The sequence below is a fragment of the Chionomys nivalis genome, chromosome 18 (assembly GCF_950005125.1).
Source record: "Chionomys nivalis chromosome 18, mChiNiv1.1, whole genome shotgun sequence".
NCBI lineage: Eukaryota > Metazoa > Chordata > Mammalia > Rodentia > Cricetidae > Chionomys > Chionomys nivalis.
In genome coordinates this window covers 22,955,631-22,971,610 of record NC_080103.1, presented here as the reverse complement: position 1 = coordinate 22,971,610, position 15,980 = coordinate 22,955,631, and the positions used below count along the sequence as shown (strand labels likewise).

At 46.6% G+C, this 15,980-nt stretch overlaps 1 protein-coding gene across 1 annotated transcript in view; it reads right to left on the bottom strand.

Annotated features, from left to right (window-relative positions):
- Positions 1 to 7,543, bottom strand: part of Aknad1 (AKNA domain containing 1) — a 34,432-nt gene extending 26,889 nt beyond the window's left edge. The window contains exons 1-4 of the mRNA XM_057794237.1: positions 6,548 to 7,543; positions 2,899 to 2,938; positions 2,467 to 2,612; positions 2,125 to 2,187 (exon numbers count right to left, since the gene is read on the bottom strand). Of these exons, the coding sequence (XP_057650220.1) occupies positions 2,125 to 2,187; positions 2,467 to 2,612; positions 2,899 to 2,938; positions 6,548 to 7,543 (1,245 nt within the window). The remainder of the gene's footprint in view (positions 1 to 2,124; positions 2,188 to 2,466; positions 2,613 to 2,898; positions 2,939 to 6,547) is intronic.
- Positions 7,544 to 15,980: the final 8,437 nt, after the last annotated feature.

The following is a 15,980-nucleotide window of genomic DNA, read 5'->3' as shown; positions in this document are numbered from 1 at the left end:
CTTGAGTCTTCGTATATGGGAGTCAGAGACAGCAGAATCATCTCAAGTTCAAGAAGTGCGCGGTCTACACAGTGAGTTCTAGGTGAATTGGGGCTATATAATAGGACTCGGTCTAAAAGATCAAAAGGATTTTGGTATTTAAATCGTATTTCAGAAGACAGCATGGTTTATCTCATTTAATTTGCTAACAGTGCTGAGATTAAGGACATGCTACAATATGTCTAAAACCATACACTTAAAATCCAAATGCCTTGCACTATGTCCTACTAAGAAGGTTGGTCACTTGGAACTCTGTCCTCGGCCTTTTCCACTTAGTACCCCATGACTCTTCGTTGGCTGGGGGCATCTCACCCACACTGTAACTTCAACTATCCACCAAAGCATCTATTCTGACCCAAGTACCACTGAGGGTCAGATCTATTGCTCTGCCTTCGTGCAATTGGATCTCCTCACTTGAGAGTCCTTAAGGGGACCGCAAACCTCCTAAGTTATACTCGATCTTGATTCCTGACCTGCTTGCCACACCCTTTCTGAATTGGATCCTCCATTTTGATTTCTGACTTCGGTTGTCTAAACCAGGACTCGGTAACTATCTCTATTTCTTCTTCTTTTTTTTTATATTTATTTTTATTATGTATACAATGTTCTGTCTGTATGCCTGCAGGCCAGAAGAGGACACCAAACCTCATTGCAGATGGTTGTGAGCCACCATGTGGTTGCTGGGAATTGAACTCAGGACCTTTGGAAGAGCAGGCAATGCTCTTAACCGCTGAGCCATCTCTCCAGCCCCCTCTCTATTTCTTCTTTTTCTTGATTTTTTTCTCCTTTAAATCTGCCACCCACTCCCCATCCTCATTGCCAGCCTCAGTTCAGACCCTTCTAAGTTGCCCAGTATTGGCTTCCTGACCAGCCCCTACCTACAGTCTCACCCCTGTGATGCCTGCTATGCCCTGACGTCAATGCCTTCCCCATCACTCCACCATCAAAGTCAGGACGCAATCCATGCTCCTTTCATGGCACGGTCCTCGTCTGTCCTGCTAGTCTTCGCGTGCACTCTGAGCTCACACCAGTTGCATGTGGCATTCCATTTGCTGTTTCTTTTTGATTTGGAAGATTCTCGTCCCCTGTTCTGCCAAGGTTGCTCTGTTCCTCTTGTAATCCCCAAATGAGCAGTCCCTTTGAGGACCACCGAGTGTCTCCCCTCGATGGCAAAGGACAAACTTCCGCTAGGCTGTAATATGCATACTGTCACAGCCCTCAAACTGCATTTCATGATCTCTCCACCAATCTGTCCCTGGTAGAATAAAAGACACTAGCAAAGGTGTTTCTCTAACTCCCTAGTGCTTGGGACATTTAAAAAAGTGCTTGATGAGTGTTTTCTGAATGACAGAGCAGTTAATGACGGTGATGAGTGAATGAATGAATCAGTTATTATTATGTTGAGTAAACAATCACGGATCCCTTCCTGGGTTTGGCCCTGGTGTGTGGTTTCTGCAGAAGTTTGTCCTGAAGCTTGCTCTAGCCTAGGTCCGCTGGCTGTTCCTGGTGCTCACCCGGTGGCCTAAACTCCATCTTCCACATCTTGGGCTCCTGTGCTCTGCCCCCTTGCTACACCTTCATTTGCTACTACAGCAAAGCTGCTACGGCGACCCCACAAATTAGTTGTTTGATTGGCTGTGATGACAGGCAAGGGTATGGAAGCATGTCGAAGGTTCTGATCTGAAAGTCCTGCTTGAGTTTCAGATCTAAGTGTTTTCAGAGTCTTACATGTCACGTTGCCAGATACCAGCTACTTTTACAATGAGAATTTACTAAGGCCTGACCACAATGGGCAGGTTCACCCTTTATAGTGAGGTTCATAGTCTCCTCTGGAACATTCCATGGCCTCAGGTTTATCACGAGGTCACTGGTGAGAGAAGTATAGCTTCCTTAGGAAGAAAAGAAGGATAAATACACAGAGAAATAGAACTCTAGGCCATGTAGCTCCAGAAGCTAAGATGGTTAATTTTCCATCTCCCTTCCTCCTCCTACCACTGTACAGACGATGTGGCACTATGGAATCCTCCGCATGTACCCACCGCAATTCCCAAATATAGATGAAAAAATCTGGATAAAGTTCATTACCAGTCTTATGTCTTGCAAATGGCAGAAAGAGTCCTGTCTTACTCTTTTGGAAAATTCTTGTACCTGTAGTTTAAAAAAAAAAAATTCAGTATTTCATTCACGGCATGGCCTCTTCTGTTTGACGTCCATTGTTTCTATTGCTATGGACAAACTCTGAAGGTGTTTGGAGCTGGCGAGATGTCTCAGTGAGCACAGGTACTTTCAGCTAAACCTGACAACCTGAGTTTGGTCCCCGGAACCCACAGAGTGGACGGGGAGAATCAGCTCCTGCAAGCTGTACTCTGACCTACACGTGTGTGTACGAGCATGCATAAGCACACACACGCATTCTGAATAAGTTACCTTGGTCTTCAGTAGGTCAGTCTGTTCTTTCAGTTTCTGGCACATCTGTTTTCCTTGGGAGATCTTTTGAAATATGTAAGAATTTGGGGGAGGCTCTTTCTGAGTGGTTGGTGTCAACTTCCAGTGACGCTTCTCAGATTCAGCTCCTACGCAGAAAAGGCTGTTTGGCTACCGTTCATGTCAGCTTTCCACAGCTTTACTAAGTATTACCAAAAGGAGTCTGTAACAATGAGCACCATATTTTTTGGGGGGGGGGCAATCAATTCATGTGTTTATTGAGTGCCTGTTATGTACTAAATATTGTTCGGGGTACTTGGGATACATCAGAGAATAAAACAAGGAGCCCTGCCCTCATGGAGCGCACAGTCTATCGTAAGCACCATATTTTTAAGGTTTAACAATGCTTTTTGAAATAATAGTTCAAGATACTACCTTTGAGGGCTTCTTGGCAGGTGTGGGTGGCAGGCTCCATCTGCAAAATTAAAGAGGAAGAAGGCATGGGCTATGGGGATAACCAGGGACACTGCTGTTCAGAATGCCTTGCATCCTGGTCATTGAGGGGGCAGCACAGTGCTATGGTCCCAGCTGTGATCGCCATGTGGAGGCTGAACTTCACTGTGATGCTGTGACTGGCTGACACGGGCAATTGCTCGTAAGCCTCAGACTTCTTGGTGATAGAGTGGGGGCAATAGAGAATGTACCTTGTAGGGCTGCTATCTGGATTAATTGGGACACACATTCAGTTGACATTCATGTGTTTGACTCTAGCATGTAAAATACTCCAACACTTCCCTAGACGTAGGCTTCACAGGGGCAAGGACCCCTGTTTGTCTTATCACAGGTCTGCGGCTGATGCTCTTGTTAACATCAAGCCTGGCAGCCAGACTCTAGGAATCATACAACACGCACTGCACTGAATGCTAAACACGCCAAGATGGTGGTGGTTCCTACTGCTGCAGGCTGACTGAACAGGGGTTTAAACTCTTGATTAACTCACCTTTAGGATCTTGAGAAACATATACATGCCAGAGAGATAAATGACTGTTCAAAACTGACTCTGACCATTACGGATATATCCAGTAAAGAAAACTGCTAGCCCCAGTTCTCCAATTGAAGCTGTTAGGACTGATGGGAGGAAAATCAGCCCAGTCAAGCTCGCTGACATTCAAGCATTGCTGGCCACTAAGAACTGGCCATGCATGAACGCTCTTGTATAAAGACAGAACCCCAAGGCTTCCCAATATCATAGGAATGTAGGTTTCTCTAAGACAGGAAACAGCCCAGTCAGGCCAGATGGGCTGCTGGCTTCAGATGTGTGTGTGTGTGTGTGTATGTGCACGCATGTGTGTGTGCGTGTGTTTGTGTGTGTGTATGTGTGTGTGTAGTGCTGGGTAGGAGTTGGGGATCTGCACAAACCTTCAGGGTGTTCAGCTGAACTGGAAGGGTGTTATGGATGAGAGATGTGGGGGGTAACGGAGGGTGTTACAGAGCGAGGCCAAGGGTGCGTCTCTATTCAGAAAAGTCCTTCATACAAGGCTTAAAAGGAAGATGATCCAGGAAGGAAGAATTAAAAATTTTCCTGTCAATTTTTTAAAAGATGAATTTACCTATTAACTTTAAACAGTGAGATCCTGAATCTCATCAGGAAGGGAAATTAGGAAGAGATGAGAAGACAGGTTAAGGAAAAGGAAAAATAGTATAGATTACCTATTAACCAAATTTTATACTAAATAGGTACTAATAAAATATTTGAATTATAGTATTAAAGATCTTAGCTTTAAGCCAAGTGGTGATGGCACGTGCCTTTAATCCCAGCACTCGGGAGGCAGAGGCAGGCGGATCTCTGGGAGTTCGAGGCCAGCCTGGTCTACAAGAGCTAGTTCTGGGACAGGCTCCAAAACCATAGGGAAACCCTGTCTCGAAAAACCAAAAAAAAAAAAAAAAAAAGATCTTAGCTTTATTTCATTTGACTTTAATAACTGAGGCAATAATGGCCGTAGAACCCAAGGCCAGGCCTCGCTGGGAGGCAGCAATGGAAATCTGAAGATAAGGTCCTTCAGAATTTGTAGATCTAACAGAAGAAACGGATCTCTCCCGGCTATTATGATTCAAAGCAGCTGAGATGAACTGAGAGCAGAATTCCTATCCAACCCTGCCATACCATCCCGTACGAATTCACCTCAAAACTCCTAGCCAGCGTCTCACAGAATACTTGCCTGTTGAGGCTTATTGCTACTCTGTTCGCAATAACTGGGTCACGGAACTAGCGTCCAGCACAGGAATGAATGAAGAAAACATACCTCACATAGAAGATGGACTTTCAGCCATAAAGAAGGAGAAGTTAGGTCATTTGCAGGAAGATGGGTGTAACCAGAAATAATATCAAGCAAGCTCAGTCTCCGAAGGACACATATCGCCTGTTTCCTCTCATTTGTGGGCTCTAGATTTTTATACAAATACAGAAGATCATACAAGTACAGATGACAGAAAGGAGAAGTGGAGTGGTCGGGGGGGGGGCGGGCAATGGGAAGGAAGAGTAGGGAGAAAGAGAAGCTAGTGGGGGTGGGGAGTGGGAAACTCATAATGTATTCTGTATCTGCCTGACTGCAGCCTTGTGTTACCCAGTTTCCTGCAGTGACCCCTGGGAACAGTGATGAAGCGGCAGCAAGTGAGAGCCGTGGGTAGATCTGAGGAGTAGCGTGGCCTGGGGAGACTTGAGGGAAGCTGTGCAAATGGATATTCTTTGGTAAATCATATTAGGACAGTCTAAGACGTGTGGTGGTACACTCCTGTAATCCCAATATTGGGTGGTTGAGACGGGAAGATCAGAGGTTCAATGCCAGCCTGGGTTACAGGAGACACTGTTTTAAAAAACAAACAAATAAACAAACAAAACAAAGAAGTTCCCTGTGAAAAAGGAATTTGGAGAACTTGGGGCCTGAGAAAAGCCAGGTCGTGGTCACATCTCTCAGGGAAGGGCTGAGTTTAGAAGTCTAAATAAGGGCTGGAGAGATGGCGCAGTGGTTAGAGCGCTGGCTGCTCTTCCAGAGGACCCAGGTTCAATTCCCAGCAGCCATCTGCAACTCTAGTTCCAGAGGATCCAGTGCACTCTGCAGGCACTAGGCACGCAAGTGGTGCATATGCGTACATGCAGCCAACACCTATACACATGCAATAATAAGATTTAACATTAAAAGGGGAACATACTGGGGAATGTAGGGGAGGAACTAAGAAATGAAATTAGGGTGGATTTTATTATATGTATGTATACAACTTTCAAACAATGAAATTATTTTCGAATTTTAGATGAAGTTAAGAAAGATATTGGAGGCTAGGCATGGTGGCACGCACCTTTAATCCCAGCACTCTAGAGGCAAAGGCAAGAGAGGATATCTGTAAGTTCAGAGGCAACCTGGTCTACATTTTAATTTCCAGAATAGCCAGGACCATGGAGGGTCTCTGCCTCAAGAAAACCAAAAACCCAAAAAACAAACAAAAAACCTTGACAACAAATACTAATAATAGCAACAAAGGAAAAAAGAAAGAAAGATGACATTGGGAAGGCTTTGAGGAATTTGAATTTTATCTTCCTCTATATTTTTTGGAATCCAGCTTCTGATTCTTTCCATGAGGTCACCACTGAGCTTCTGAGAGGTCTGCTCCTTTGTCCCAGATAACTCAGAGGCCTAATGAAACCTCAGAACTGCAACTAAGCTCTATGTACAAGTCCACCATGGGATGGCCACGCTGGGATGACCACTCTGGGATGGATGACCACCTGGAGATGACCACGTGGAGATGGCCACCCTGGAGATGCCCACCCTGGGATGACCACCTGGAGATGCCCACCCTGGGATGACTACCCTGGGATGATCATCCTGGGATGACCACCCTGGGATGACTACTCTGGGATGACCACCTTGGGATGACTACCCTGGGATGATCACCTGGAGATGGCCACCCTGGGATGACCACCTGGAGATGAACACCCTAAGATGTCCACCCTGGGCTGATCACCTGGAGATGACCACCTTGGGATGACCACCCTAGATCAGTTTTGATAGGAACCATTCTCATTTACCTGGGTTCGTTGCGAAGGTTCAGTAAATTTCCTTTTTTGCTCTGGTTGCTGTTTTCCAACACAATTTGGCCCGGACATGGTTCCTAAATTATCTTGCACAATTGTTGATTTATTTCTCAACCTAGGAGAAAAGCTGGCCTGGTTAGCTATCATAAGTGGTTTATTAGTTACCGTATTCCTAGGGATTTTCGCTTTGGGAGAAACTTTAGAAAAATCTGGAAGCTGGTAATGCACTTGACCTTGGCTGTATTTGAACCAGCCGCCTGAACTTGCTTTTTCAGTCAGCTGTCTCTGGGACGTCTGTCCTTGGCAGTTTTTATGTTTATCACCTGAACCTTTAGGGCTGCTTAGAAAGCTTGGATCTTGGTGGTTGCTCTGCCCAGCAGCCACTGGCTTTCCTAAGGGAGAGGTTCTTCCTCCCGCTGTGTCTGGAGAGCAACTGGGCTTATTGCTATTTTCCGCACCACTTTTGGGACTGGGTCGATCAGCGAATGCTGGGGTTTGTTCTTTGGGGCAATAATTCTTTGCACAACGTGAAATGACATCTGTCAGAATAGCTGCATCATCGAGGCTGTCGGCATTTGAGGTCTCTGGGAGAGTGTCACAGCCAGTGCCTTGTCCCCTTAAGAACTGCTCCCTGGAGAGATGATGGAGTAAAATATCCAAAGTGCGTGACTTTGAGTCATTGCCTTCATTAGCTGGAACACAAGAAGCCAAGGCACACTGCTTATCTTTATTGTGCCTGTTGGTGACAGCATTTTCAGCGATCTTATCCCAAGTCATGGCCACAGCTGCGTTCCTGTACACCTCACAGCATGCGGCCTTTTCCTCGGGGCCTTTTTCAGACAGAACAACTTCTTCTGAGACAGCAAGGGTGCCGTTTGTTGAGGGCAAGTCGTGAGCACCACACACCTTCATTTGAGAGAAGTCCCCATCGTAAGGCAAGTCCTCCTGTTCTCTATAGGTTGTGTCTTCTGAAAAGTCAGCTTCATCCATGATGATATGGGCTGATGTCTGTGGTCCTCTGCTGCCTGGCCTTGGTGTTCCTAGTGGTCACAGTATGTCGCCTGGGTTTCACTGAATGTCTGCCCTGTGTGTTCTATGCTGTCAGAAGAGAAAACAGCTTCATTAGCAAATACATCAGACTAATGTACAGAGCTATGCTGATCCCGGGTCTATGGAGGAGCAGACACAGATGTTTTCCGTTTAGAGAAGTCGCAAACCTGACAGCAGAAATCTCAGCCAAAGGATAACTCATCCTGAACACCACTGGGAAAAAGAGTCACAGGAGGGTTATAATTTTAATCCACTCCATCTGGGGAGGTGTGGGCCGCACCTAACCACCACATCTTCATCACTCTCTCCTGGGAGGTACCACTTGGCGTTTGTTCCCATCACTCCTCAGCCTTGCCCTGAAGATCATAAGTGGATTTGGTCCCTCAGAATGGGACCTGGAAACGCAGATGAAGGTTATTTTAAGGATGCTGCGCATTGTCTGTGCGTCCCTGATGTCTTCGAATCGTGGGATGCGAGAAGCTGGCTCAGCTCAGGCACACCACTCAAGTTCTCCATTCTGATACTCTTTGTAAAGTGGTATTGTATTTTCTAATTGGCACACATGTTGTAAATATCTGGGGCACAAAATGTGATGATTTGATATATGTATAGGAAATAGTAGCATTAAAAATGGTACAGGGTTTCTTTGTTTAACTCTGACTGACCTGGGACTCACGATGCTAACCAGGTTGGCCTCAGATTCAGATCTCCCTGCCTCTGCCCCCCAAGTGGCAGAATTAAAGGCAAGCACCATCACCCTGAGCCTAAGAGTAACTTATTTATCACCTTGAACATGTATTATTTTTCATAGTGAAATATTAAAAATCCTTTCTTTTAGCTATTTTGAAATATTTTTAAAGGTTTATTTTACATATATGAGTAACTCTATCTGCATGTACACCTTTATTCCAGAAGAGGGCATCAGACCCCCATTATAGATGGTTGTGAGCCTCCATGTGGTTGCTGGGAATTGAACTCAGGACCTCTGGAAGAGCAGTCAGTGTGCTTAACCACAGAGCCATCTCACCAGCCCTATTTTGAAATATTTAGCATTGTTAAGTATCTCATTGTGCAACAGAGTATCAGGACCTATTCTTTCCAGACTAACTTTGTGGCCACTGACCAGGTCCTCCCTATCCCTGCTACAGCTCTGCTAACCATTGCTTCCCTTTCTGCTTCTATGGGATCTTTGTGCATGTGTGTGTGTGTGTGTGTGTGTGCGCACGCGCGCGCACTGACTGAATGAGTATCTGCTTGTGTGTGGTATGCTTGCACAAATGCGTATGCGAGGAGAGACTAGAGGCCAACATCATCTGTCTTACTTAAGCACTCTCGATCTTGCTTTTTGAGTCAGGGTCTCTCATTGAGCCTGGCGCTTACAGTTTGACTAGACAGACTGGCCAACAAGCCTCGAGGACCCTCCCGTCCTATCTCTGCTTCCTCAGTACTGGCAGTTCAGCCAGACCACAGTGTGCTTAGCTTCTCACATGAGTGTCGGGGTTCAATTTCAAGTTCTCATGCAATGCAGCAGGTACTTTACAGACTTAGCGTCTCTGGATTCTGCATATGAATGAGATCAAGTACTTGTCTTTCATGCCTGGCTTACTTCACCTCACATATGATTCAGTGTTCTTTCCCCTGGGCTGTCTTCCAACGGTTTCCCCTTGTTGTGTCTTAGCAGAGCATAGAACAGTGGTTCTCCAGCTGTGGGTCACGTTTGCTTTGGGAGTCGTGTATCAGATCTCCTGCATATCAGATATTTACATTAAGATTCATAACAGTAGTAAAATTAGTTATGAAGTAGCAATGAAAATCATTTTATGGTTGAGGTCACCACAACATGAGGAACTATATTAAAGGGTCTTAGCATTAGGAAGGTCAGGAACTGCTGGCATAGAAGGACTGACAGGGAGGTCTTTGAACACCTGGAAGACAGGTTCTCCTAGGACCCAGGCAGGAGGCTAGCCAGTGATGCTTTATCTCAACAAGGCCCTAGCAGCTACCACAACCCAGAGGGTAGGGTAGTAGAGGCCAAGGGTCTCAGGGACATTTCTAGGAAAAGGTCAGGGCACAGTTGGCTGCCACTGGGTACAAATCCTTTTTGCTAAAGAAAACCTATGACAACCAGTTAGAAGACAGCTCCTCTTGATTGGTGAACAACACCTTAGGAGTAATAAAACCACCTCAGCTTTTAGGGGGCTCTTGCTCCCCAAGAGAACCAGTCATGTCCTGAGCTCAGCATAACTGCAGGGTGACCATAACCACTGGCTGGCCCCTCCCATCTGATGATGGGGTTAGATGAACAGATCTTTGATGAGGTCCTTCCTCATCCAGATTTTCATGGCCAAGAACTTAGGATTTATTAGTTAACCTCAAAGGCTGAAATAATATGTTTGACAAAGAAGACCGTCAAACTAAGTTCCCCCAAAAAGAGGAGCGCAAAGTTAAGGCATCTGGGAAACATCAAACAAAAATCACAGTTTATAGTTGCACTAGAGCCAAGATATTAAAAAGCAAAAATTGCTTTGGGGAGGGGAGGCAGAGGAAATGGCCACAGGATTAATTTGTCATTTATATAGAGGCAGATGCTTACTGCAGAGCGGAGAAGGCACATCTGTGTAGGCAGAATTACTGGTTTCTCCAGCCCAAGCTGAAGGCAGGAGGAAATGTTTCCCAGGAGAAACGAAGACACGACGGAAAAGCTGGAGTCAGCACTGGATTTGGTTCTTATGCTTCCACTCCTTAGCTGTGTGGCATCTACAGGTGTTTAGCTCCTCCCCTTCCTCCTCGGCTACCTTGTCTGTTGTCCTGTGATAAGAACTTAGCTTTATCCAGCTGCCCTCAAACTCCTGGGCTGAATTGGTCCTTCTGCTTCAGCCGGGCCCATAGCATGCATCTCTCTGCTTGGTTTTTATTTAACTTTTTCTGAGTCTGTTTTTCTTCTGAAAAGACAAAAAGGAAGAATGAGAGTGCCTGGTTCCCAGGACTTCTAGATGATAGCAGGATATAAGGCGTGTGAGGCGTGTGGCTCAGAGGGAGAGTGCAGCAAGCCTGGGTTTAAAAATAAAAGATCGCTGGACGTGATGGTGCACACCTTCAATCCCAGCACTCAAGGCGGAGTTCAAGGATCTCTGTAAGTTTAAGGGCAGACAGAGCAACGTAGAAACCCTGCCAATAGATAGATAGATAGATAGATAGATAGATAGATAGATAGATAGATAGATAGATAGATAATAAACAAATCAGGAAGATAAAGGAAGATAAATGATCACCAAGCCCCGTGTTCAAACCCTGAGAACCACATGGAGGAGGATAAAACCAACCCCTGAAATTTGTCCTCTGGCCTCCACACACATGATGGGGTACAACATAGTCACAGTACATAGATTCTTTCTCTCTCTCTCTGACACACACGAACACAAATTGTTTAAAACAAAAAGGAAAGACTTCACAAAGATGAGCCAGAAGCCCAAGGAATTCCCTCCTTACACACAGAAGAACTGCTATCATTTCCCTGAGTGAACATCTAGAACACCACAGTGCCTTTTTCTGGAATCCTTTGCTTTAGCATCACAACAAGCCCCTTACAGGCAGCTGGAAAGAACTGGAACATTTCCCTGATACCCACCCAGCTCAGTCTTGGAATCTGAAGGAGTCTTCTGAGAGATTCTGATCAGAACCCAGCAGAACTTTTGGCACCACAACTGTCCCACAGATGACCTGAGCATTGTGAGCTCAGGGGTGGCTCATAATCACTCTGTGGAACAGAGGAGCCCCAGTGCCCCTCAGCCTGAGGACACCTTAGTCCAGCCCTGAGCTGAGGTGCACAAACCCACTGTGCTGACGGCTCTTCTGAGTGTGGCTTTCAACATCATAACATCTGAATGGGATCCTGAAGTACAGGCCTAAGCTCACTAACTTACCTGGAGAAGAGAGGATGGCTGGAAGAGCTGGCTTCTGAGAAATCAACGATGTCTTCAGTTTGGGGGCAGGGCACCAGTCAGGGTAGAGGCGGATGTCGGTTAGCTGACCGTTGTTTCCAGCTGGTAGGTAGGTGGTGTTTCTCCTGTTTACTCGGTCGGTTTTCTGATGCCACAGCTTCACATCCCCGGAGGAATTTTTATCACTGGGTCATGAGTTGGGTTTGTTGTTGTTTTTGTTTGTTTTGTATTGTAGTATCTGGGGTTTGAACCAAGGGCCTCATGCATGTTAGGCAAATATCCTACCACTGAGCTACACCCCAGCCTTCATAGCTGAGGGTGATTTTGAACTCCTGATTCTTCTGTCTCTGTTGGAATTTCTATTGCTACGGTAAAACATCATGACCAGAAGCAACTTGGGGGGAGAAAGGGTTTATTTCACCTTACAGTTCCCAGGCCACACTCCATCACTGAGGGAATTCAGGCCAGAACCTGGAGGCAGGAACTGAAACAGAGGCCATGGAGGACCACTGCTTACTGTCTTGCTCCTCGTGGCTTGTTCAACCTGCTTTTTAACCAGAACCACCACAGTCCTCCCCCAGACATGGTCAGGTCTGTCAGCAATACTCCATTCCTGGCACTGACTTCTGTTGAAGAGTTTCTTTTGCTGTGATAAAATACCATGACCAAAACCAACTTGGGGAAGTAAGGGTTTATTTTATATTACAGTTCCCAGGTCACACTCCGGCATTGAGGGAAGTCAGGACAGGAACTCAAGGCAGGAACCTGGAGGCAGGAACTCCTGTGACCACAGAGAAATGTTGCTTACCAGCTTATTCCTTATGCTTGTTCAGCCTGTTTTCTTAAAGAACCCAGCACCACTATCCCAGGGGTGGCTGCCAATTGTGGTGCCCCCTTAGGTTCATGTCTTTGAATGCTTGATGCCTAGTTGGACTAGTTTAAGAAGGATTAGGAGGTGTGGCCTTATTGAAAGAGGTGTGTCACTGGGGATGGATTTTGATGTTTCAAAGCCCATGCCAGGCCCAGTCTCTCTCTCTCTCTCTCTCTCTCTCTCTCTCTCTCTCTCTCTCTCTCTCTCTGTGTGTGTGTGTGTGTGTGTGTGTTCTCTCTCCCTCTCTTCTATCCCTCCCTCCCTCCTCTTCATTCGGTTTGTGGATCATATATAAGCTCCCAGCTACTGTTCCTGAGCCCTGTCTGCCTGTCTGAGGTTATGCTTCCCACCATGATGATCATTGATTTAACCTCAATTAAGCAAGCCCCCAATTAAATGCTTTCTTTTATAAGCTGCCTCGATCGTGGTGGCGCTTCATGGCAGTAGAACAGTAACCAAGATACCAACAATGAGCTGGGCCCTTCTACATCAATTATCAATCATGAAAACATGCCACAGGCTTGCCCATAGCGCATCCTAGTGGAGGCATTTTCTCAGTCAAGGTTCCCTCTTCCAAATGACTCTAGCTTTCATCAAGTTGACATAAAACTAGCCAGTACATCCTGTCTCCAAACCCTTGAGGGAGGATTCCAGGTTGTGGGAACACAGTGTGCCTCATCATGACAAACTCATGCTGGGAATGGAAACCCGGGGTTCACGCATGCTTAGCCAGCTCTTTACGGATGAAGCTTCAGCACGAGCCCTTCTTTTAGTTTTTTGAGACGGGGTCTCAGCTGATAAGAATAAGAGCAGCTCTGCCAGTGCAAGAAATGCAATTAGGTCAAATCAAACCAAATCAAAATGCCCATCGTTTTATTAAGAATGATGCTCTCTGGTGGCCAAGCACATGGCAGGGAGACAGGACAGCAGGAAGCCCATGCCACCTGAAAAGCACGTGTTTCTCCTCTAGGAGGCCACTTAAATACTCTGTGGGACTCGTCCTGACACCCCCCCCCCCCCAGGGAGGGGTCAGGACCTGGCATGCTGGGATTTGGAGTCTAGAGCAAAGCAACTCCCAGGCCAGGGGCTGGGGCTATGCTCCCAACTTGACATCTGTAAGTTGTCCAGCTGACCTGGGACTCATTTTACTGCCTACAACCATCTGAATTTGAGGCCCTCCTGTTCAGCTTCCCATCATAGCTGGAAATATAGGCCTATACCACCAGGTACAGTTCCATAGCCATCTTTTGATCTCAGTACCCCCTATTCCCCTACCCTGAGAGCCAGGTAGAGGAAGATGTCTGTGACCCAGTTGTGGAAGGGAAAGGCAGAATAACTTCTATTTAAACCACCTCTCCCTCCTCCCCTCCCCATAAGGTACCCTCTAGCTCAGCCACCTCCCCTTCATGATCCTAAACCCATACTTCTGAGATCAACTGTGCTGACTGAAACGGCGGTAAGACTTAGCTATTGGAGGCAGGGATGGAGGCCCCCCCCCCATCCTTATGATGTCATTTAGAATATGACTGACTTAGAATCAGGAGCCTTGAGCATCACATTTGTTCCACACAAAGTGCCATGCCGCCCGGTCCTCAGGGGAAGCACTGTGACAGTACGAGAAACTCACCTGGATCTTGGGGTCCCGACATCACGCAGCGAAGCGTCTTGCAATGCAGATGAGCCAGCCTCAAGACCGTATTCTATTTTTGTTCAATCACTGGAAGTTGGTTGCAATTGAACGACAGAACGAAAGTGTCCCCTCAAAACTGTGGTGTGTCGCTTCCCCTAAGTCCTTTCAAGCAAGGGATTGCTCTTAGAAGTCACGGGGAACTTCCGACACAATGTAAACTTTTTGCCTTTGTTTTAAGCGCAGTCAGAAAAACACTTGGTTTCATTCATAATCTTTATGTTCGCTACCTGCGGACTTCTACTTATCCATGAGGAAAAAAGGGGCAGTCGGTTCAAAATAAGTCCCAAGCCACACCCGGGGTCAGACAGTCAGGGATTTTTGTATCCAGTCATTGGTGTTTCTAGATTAAAATATTTGCAGAGGTAGCGTGATGAGGGCCCCTCCGTGGGGTCCGCATCGGATTCCAAGCTGGTCATCTGATCGGTTAACTGGAGCGCAGCCCTAAGGGCTGCCCACGAATGCGGTGTCTATAACTGTAACTGTATCTCATTCTGTGCGGTGGCCCAGCTCTGTCTTGTCATTGTGGCGTGACAGCGGGGAAGCTGTGATGGAGCAACAGATCAATCCAATCCTCCCTCGAGAGCCAGGTGGATGTATTATTTATAGTCAGGCTTAGGCCACGCTTCTTCCAGGACTGCGCATGGATGTGGTGACCAGCTGCTATAGAGTATTTGTCTAGAGACGGCTTTGGAAGTCTTTGAGGAAACCAGTGTTTGGAGAAACACCTTGTCTTCACTGGTTTTTCATCTAGTTTTCCTGCTCACCTAGCCCCGCTGCCATCATAGGTGGTCTAACCTGCACCATCACCCATGGATGTCGACATGTGGAAAGCAACTGATTTTCTGAAAACAATTCTCACGATAAACTTACGTGTGTATGGGGTGTATGTGCATTCATGTGAGGGGATGTGCATGGGGGCCCAGGTGTGCGTGTGGAAGTCACAGAAACAGCCTCCAGTGCAGGTCGTCAGGTGCCCACACTGGCTGGAGACAGAGTCTGTACTGGCCTGGCACTTCACCACGTGGCAGGCTCTTCATCCCCCCTCACCGTCACCGGGATCAGGGGTGTGGGCCCCTGTGCTTGGCTTTCTGCATGGGTCCGGTGGATCTGAATTTAGGGCCTCAAACTTGCAAAGGAGGAGCTTGAACAGAGCCATCTCCTCAGCCTTCATAAGGTTTTAAACACACTAGATTTCAAAGACGTATTACACTAACAACTTGTGGGCCAGTAAGATGGTTCCGTGGGTAAAGGTATTTTCTGCATGAACTGGAGACATGAGTTTGGTGCTTGAGAACTATTACAGGCTTGATGCAAGCATCTTTACCTGTTGAGCCATCTCAGAGGCCCAGGAAACGGACATAAAACTGCAATGCCAGCACTTAGGAGGCAGAGGCAGGAGGATCACAAGTTGGAAACTAGCCTATTCCACATTGCAAGTTCCAGGCCAGCCAGAGCTACATAGTGAAATCTCAAAAAAAAAAAAACAAAACCCAGTCATTCACTCTGTCAACACATACGTGCTAGGGGTATTGATAGAGCACTTGCCTAGCTTTCATGAAGCCTTGGGTTTGATCCCCAGCATAAGCACAGACCTGTAGTGTTAACGCTCAAGAGGGGAAGTCAAGACAATCAGGAGTTTAAGATCCCCCTGGGCTGCTGGGCAGTGGTGGTGCACACCTTTAATACCAGCACTCGGGAGGCAGAGGCAGGTGAATCTCTGTGAATTTGAGGCCAGCCTGGTCTACAGAGTGAGTTCCAGGACAACCTGTTACACAAAGAAACCCTGTCTCAAAAAAACCAAGCAATCAACAAACAACAACAAACCAGGAGGGGGGGGGGGATTATTCTGAGCTATGTAGAGAGAGCACATTGAAC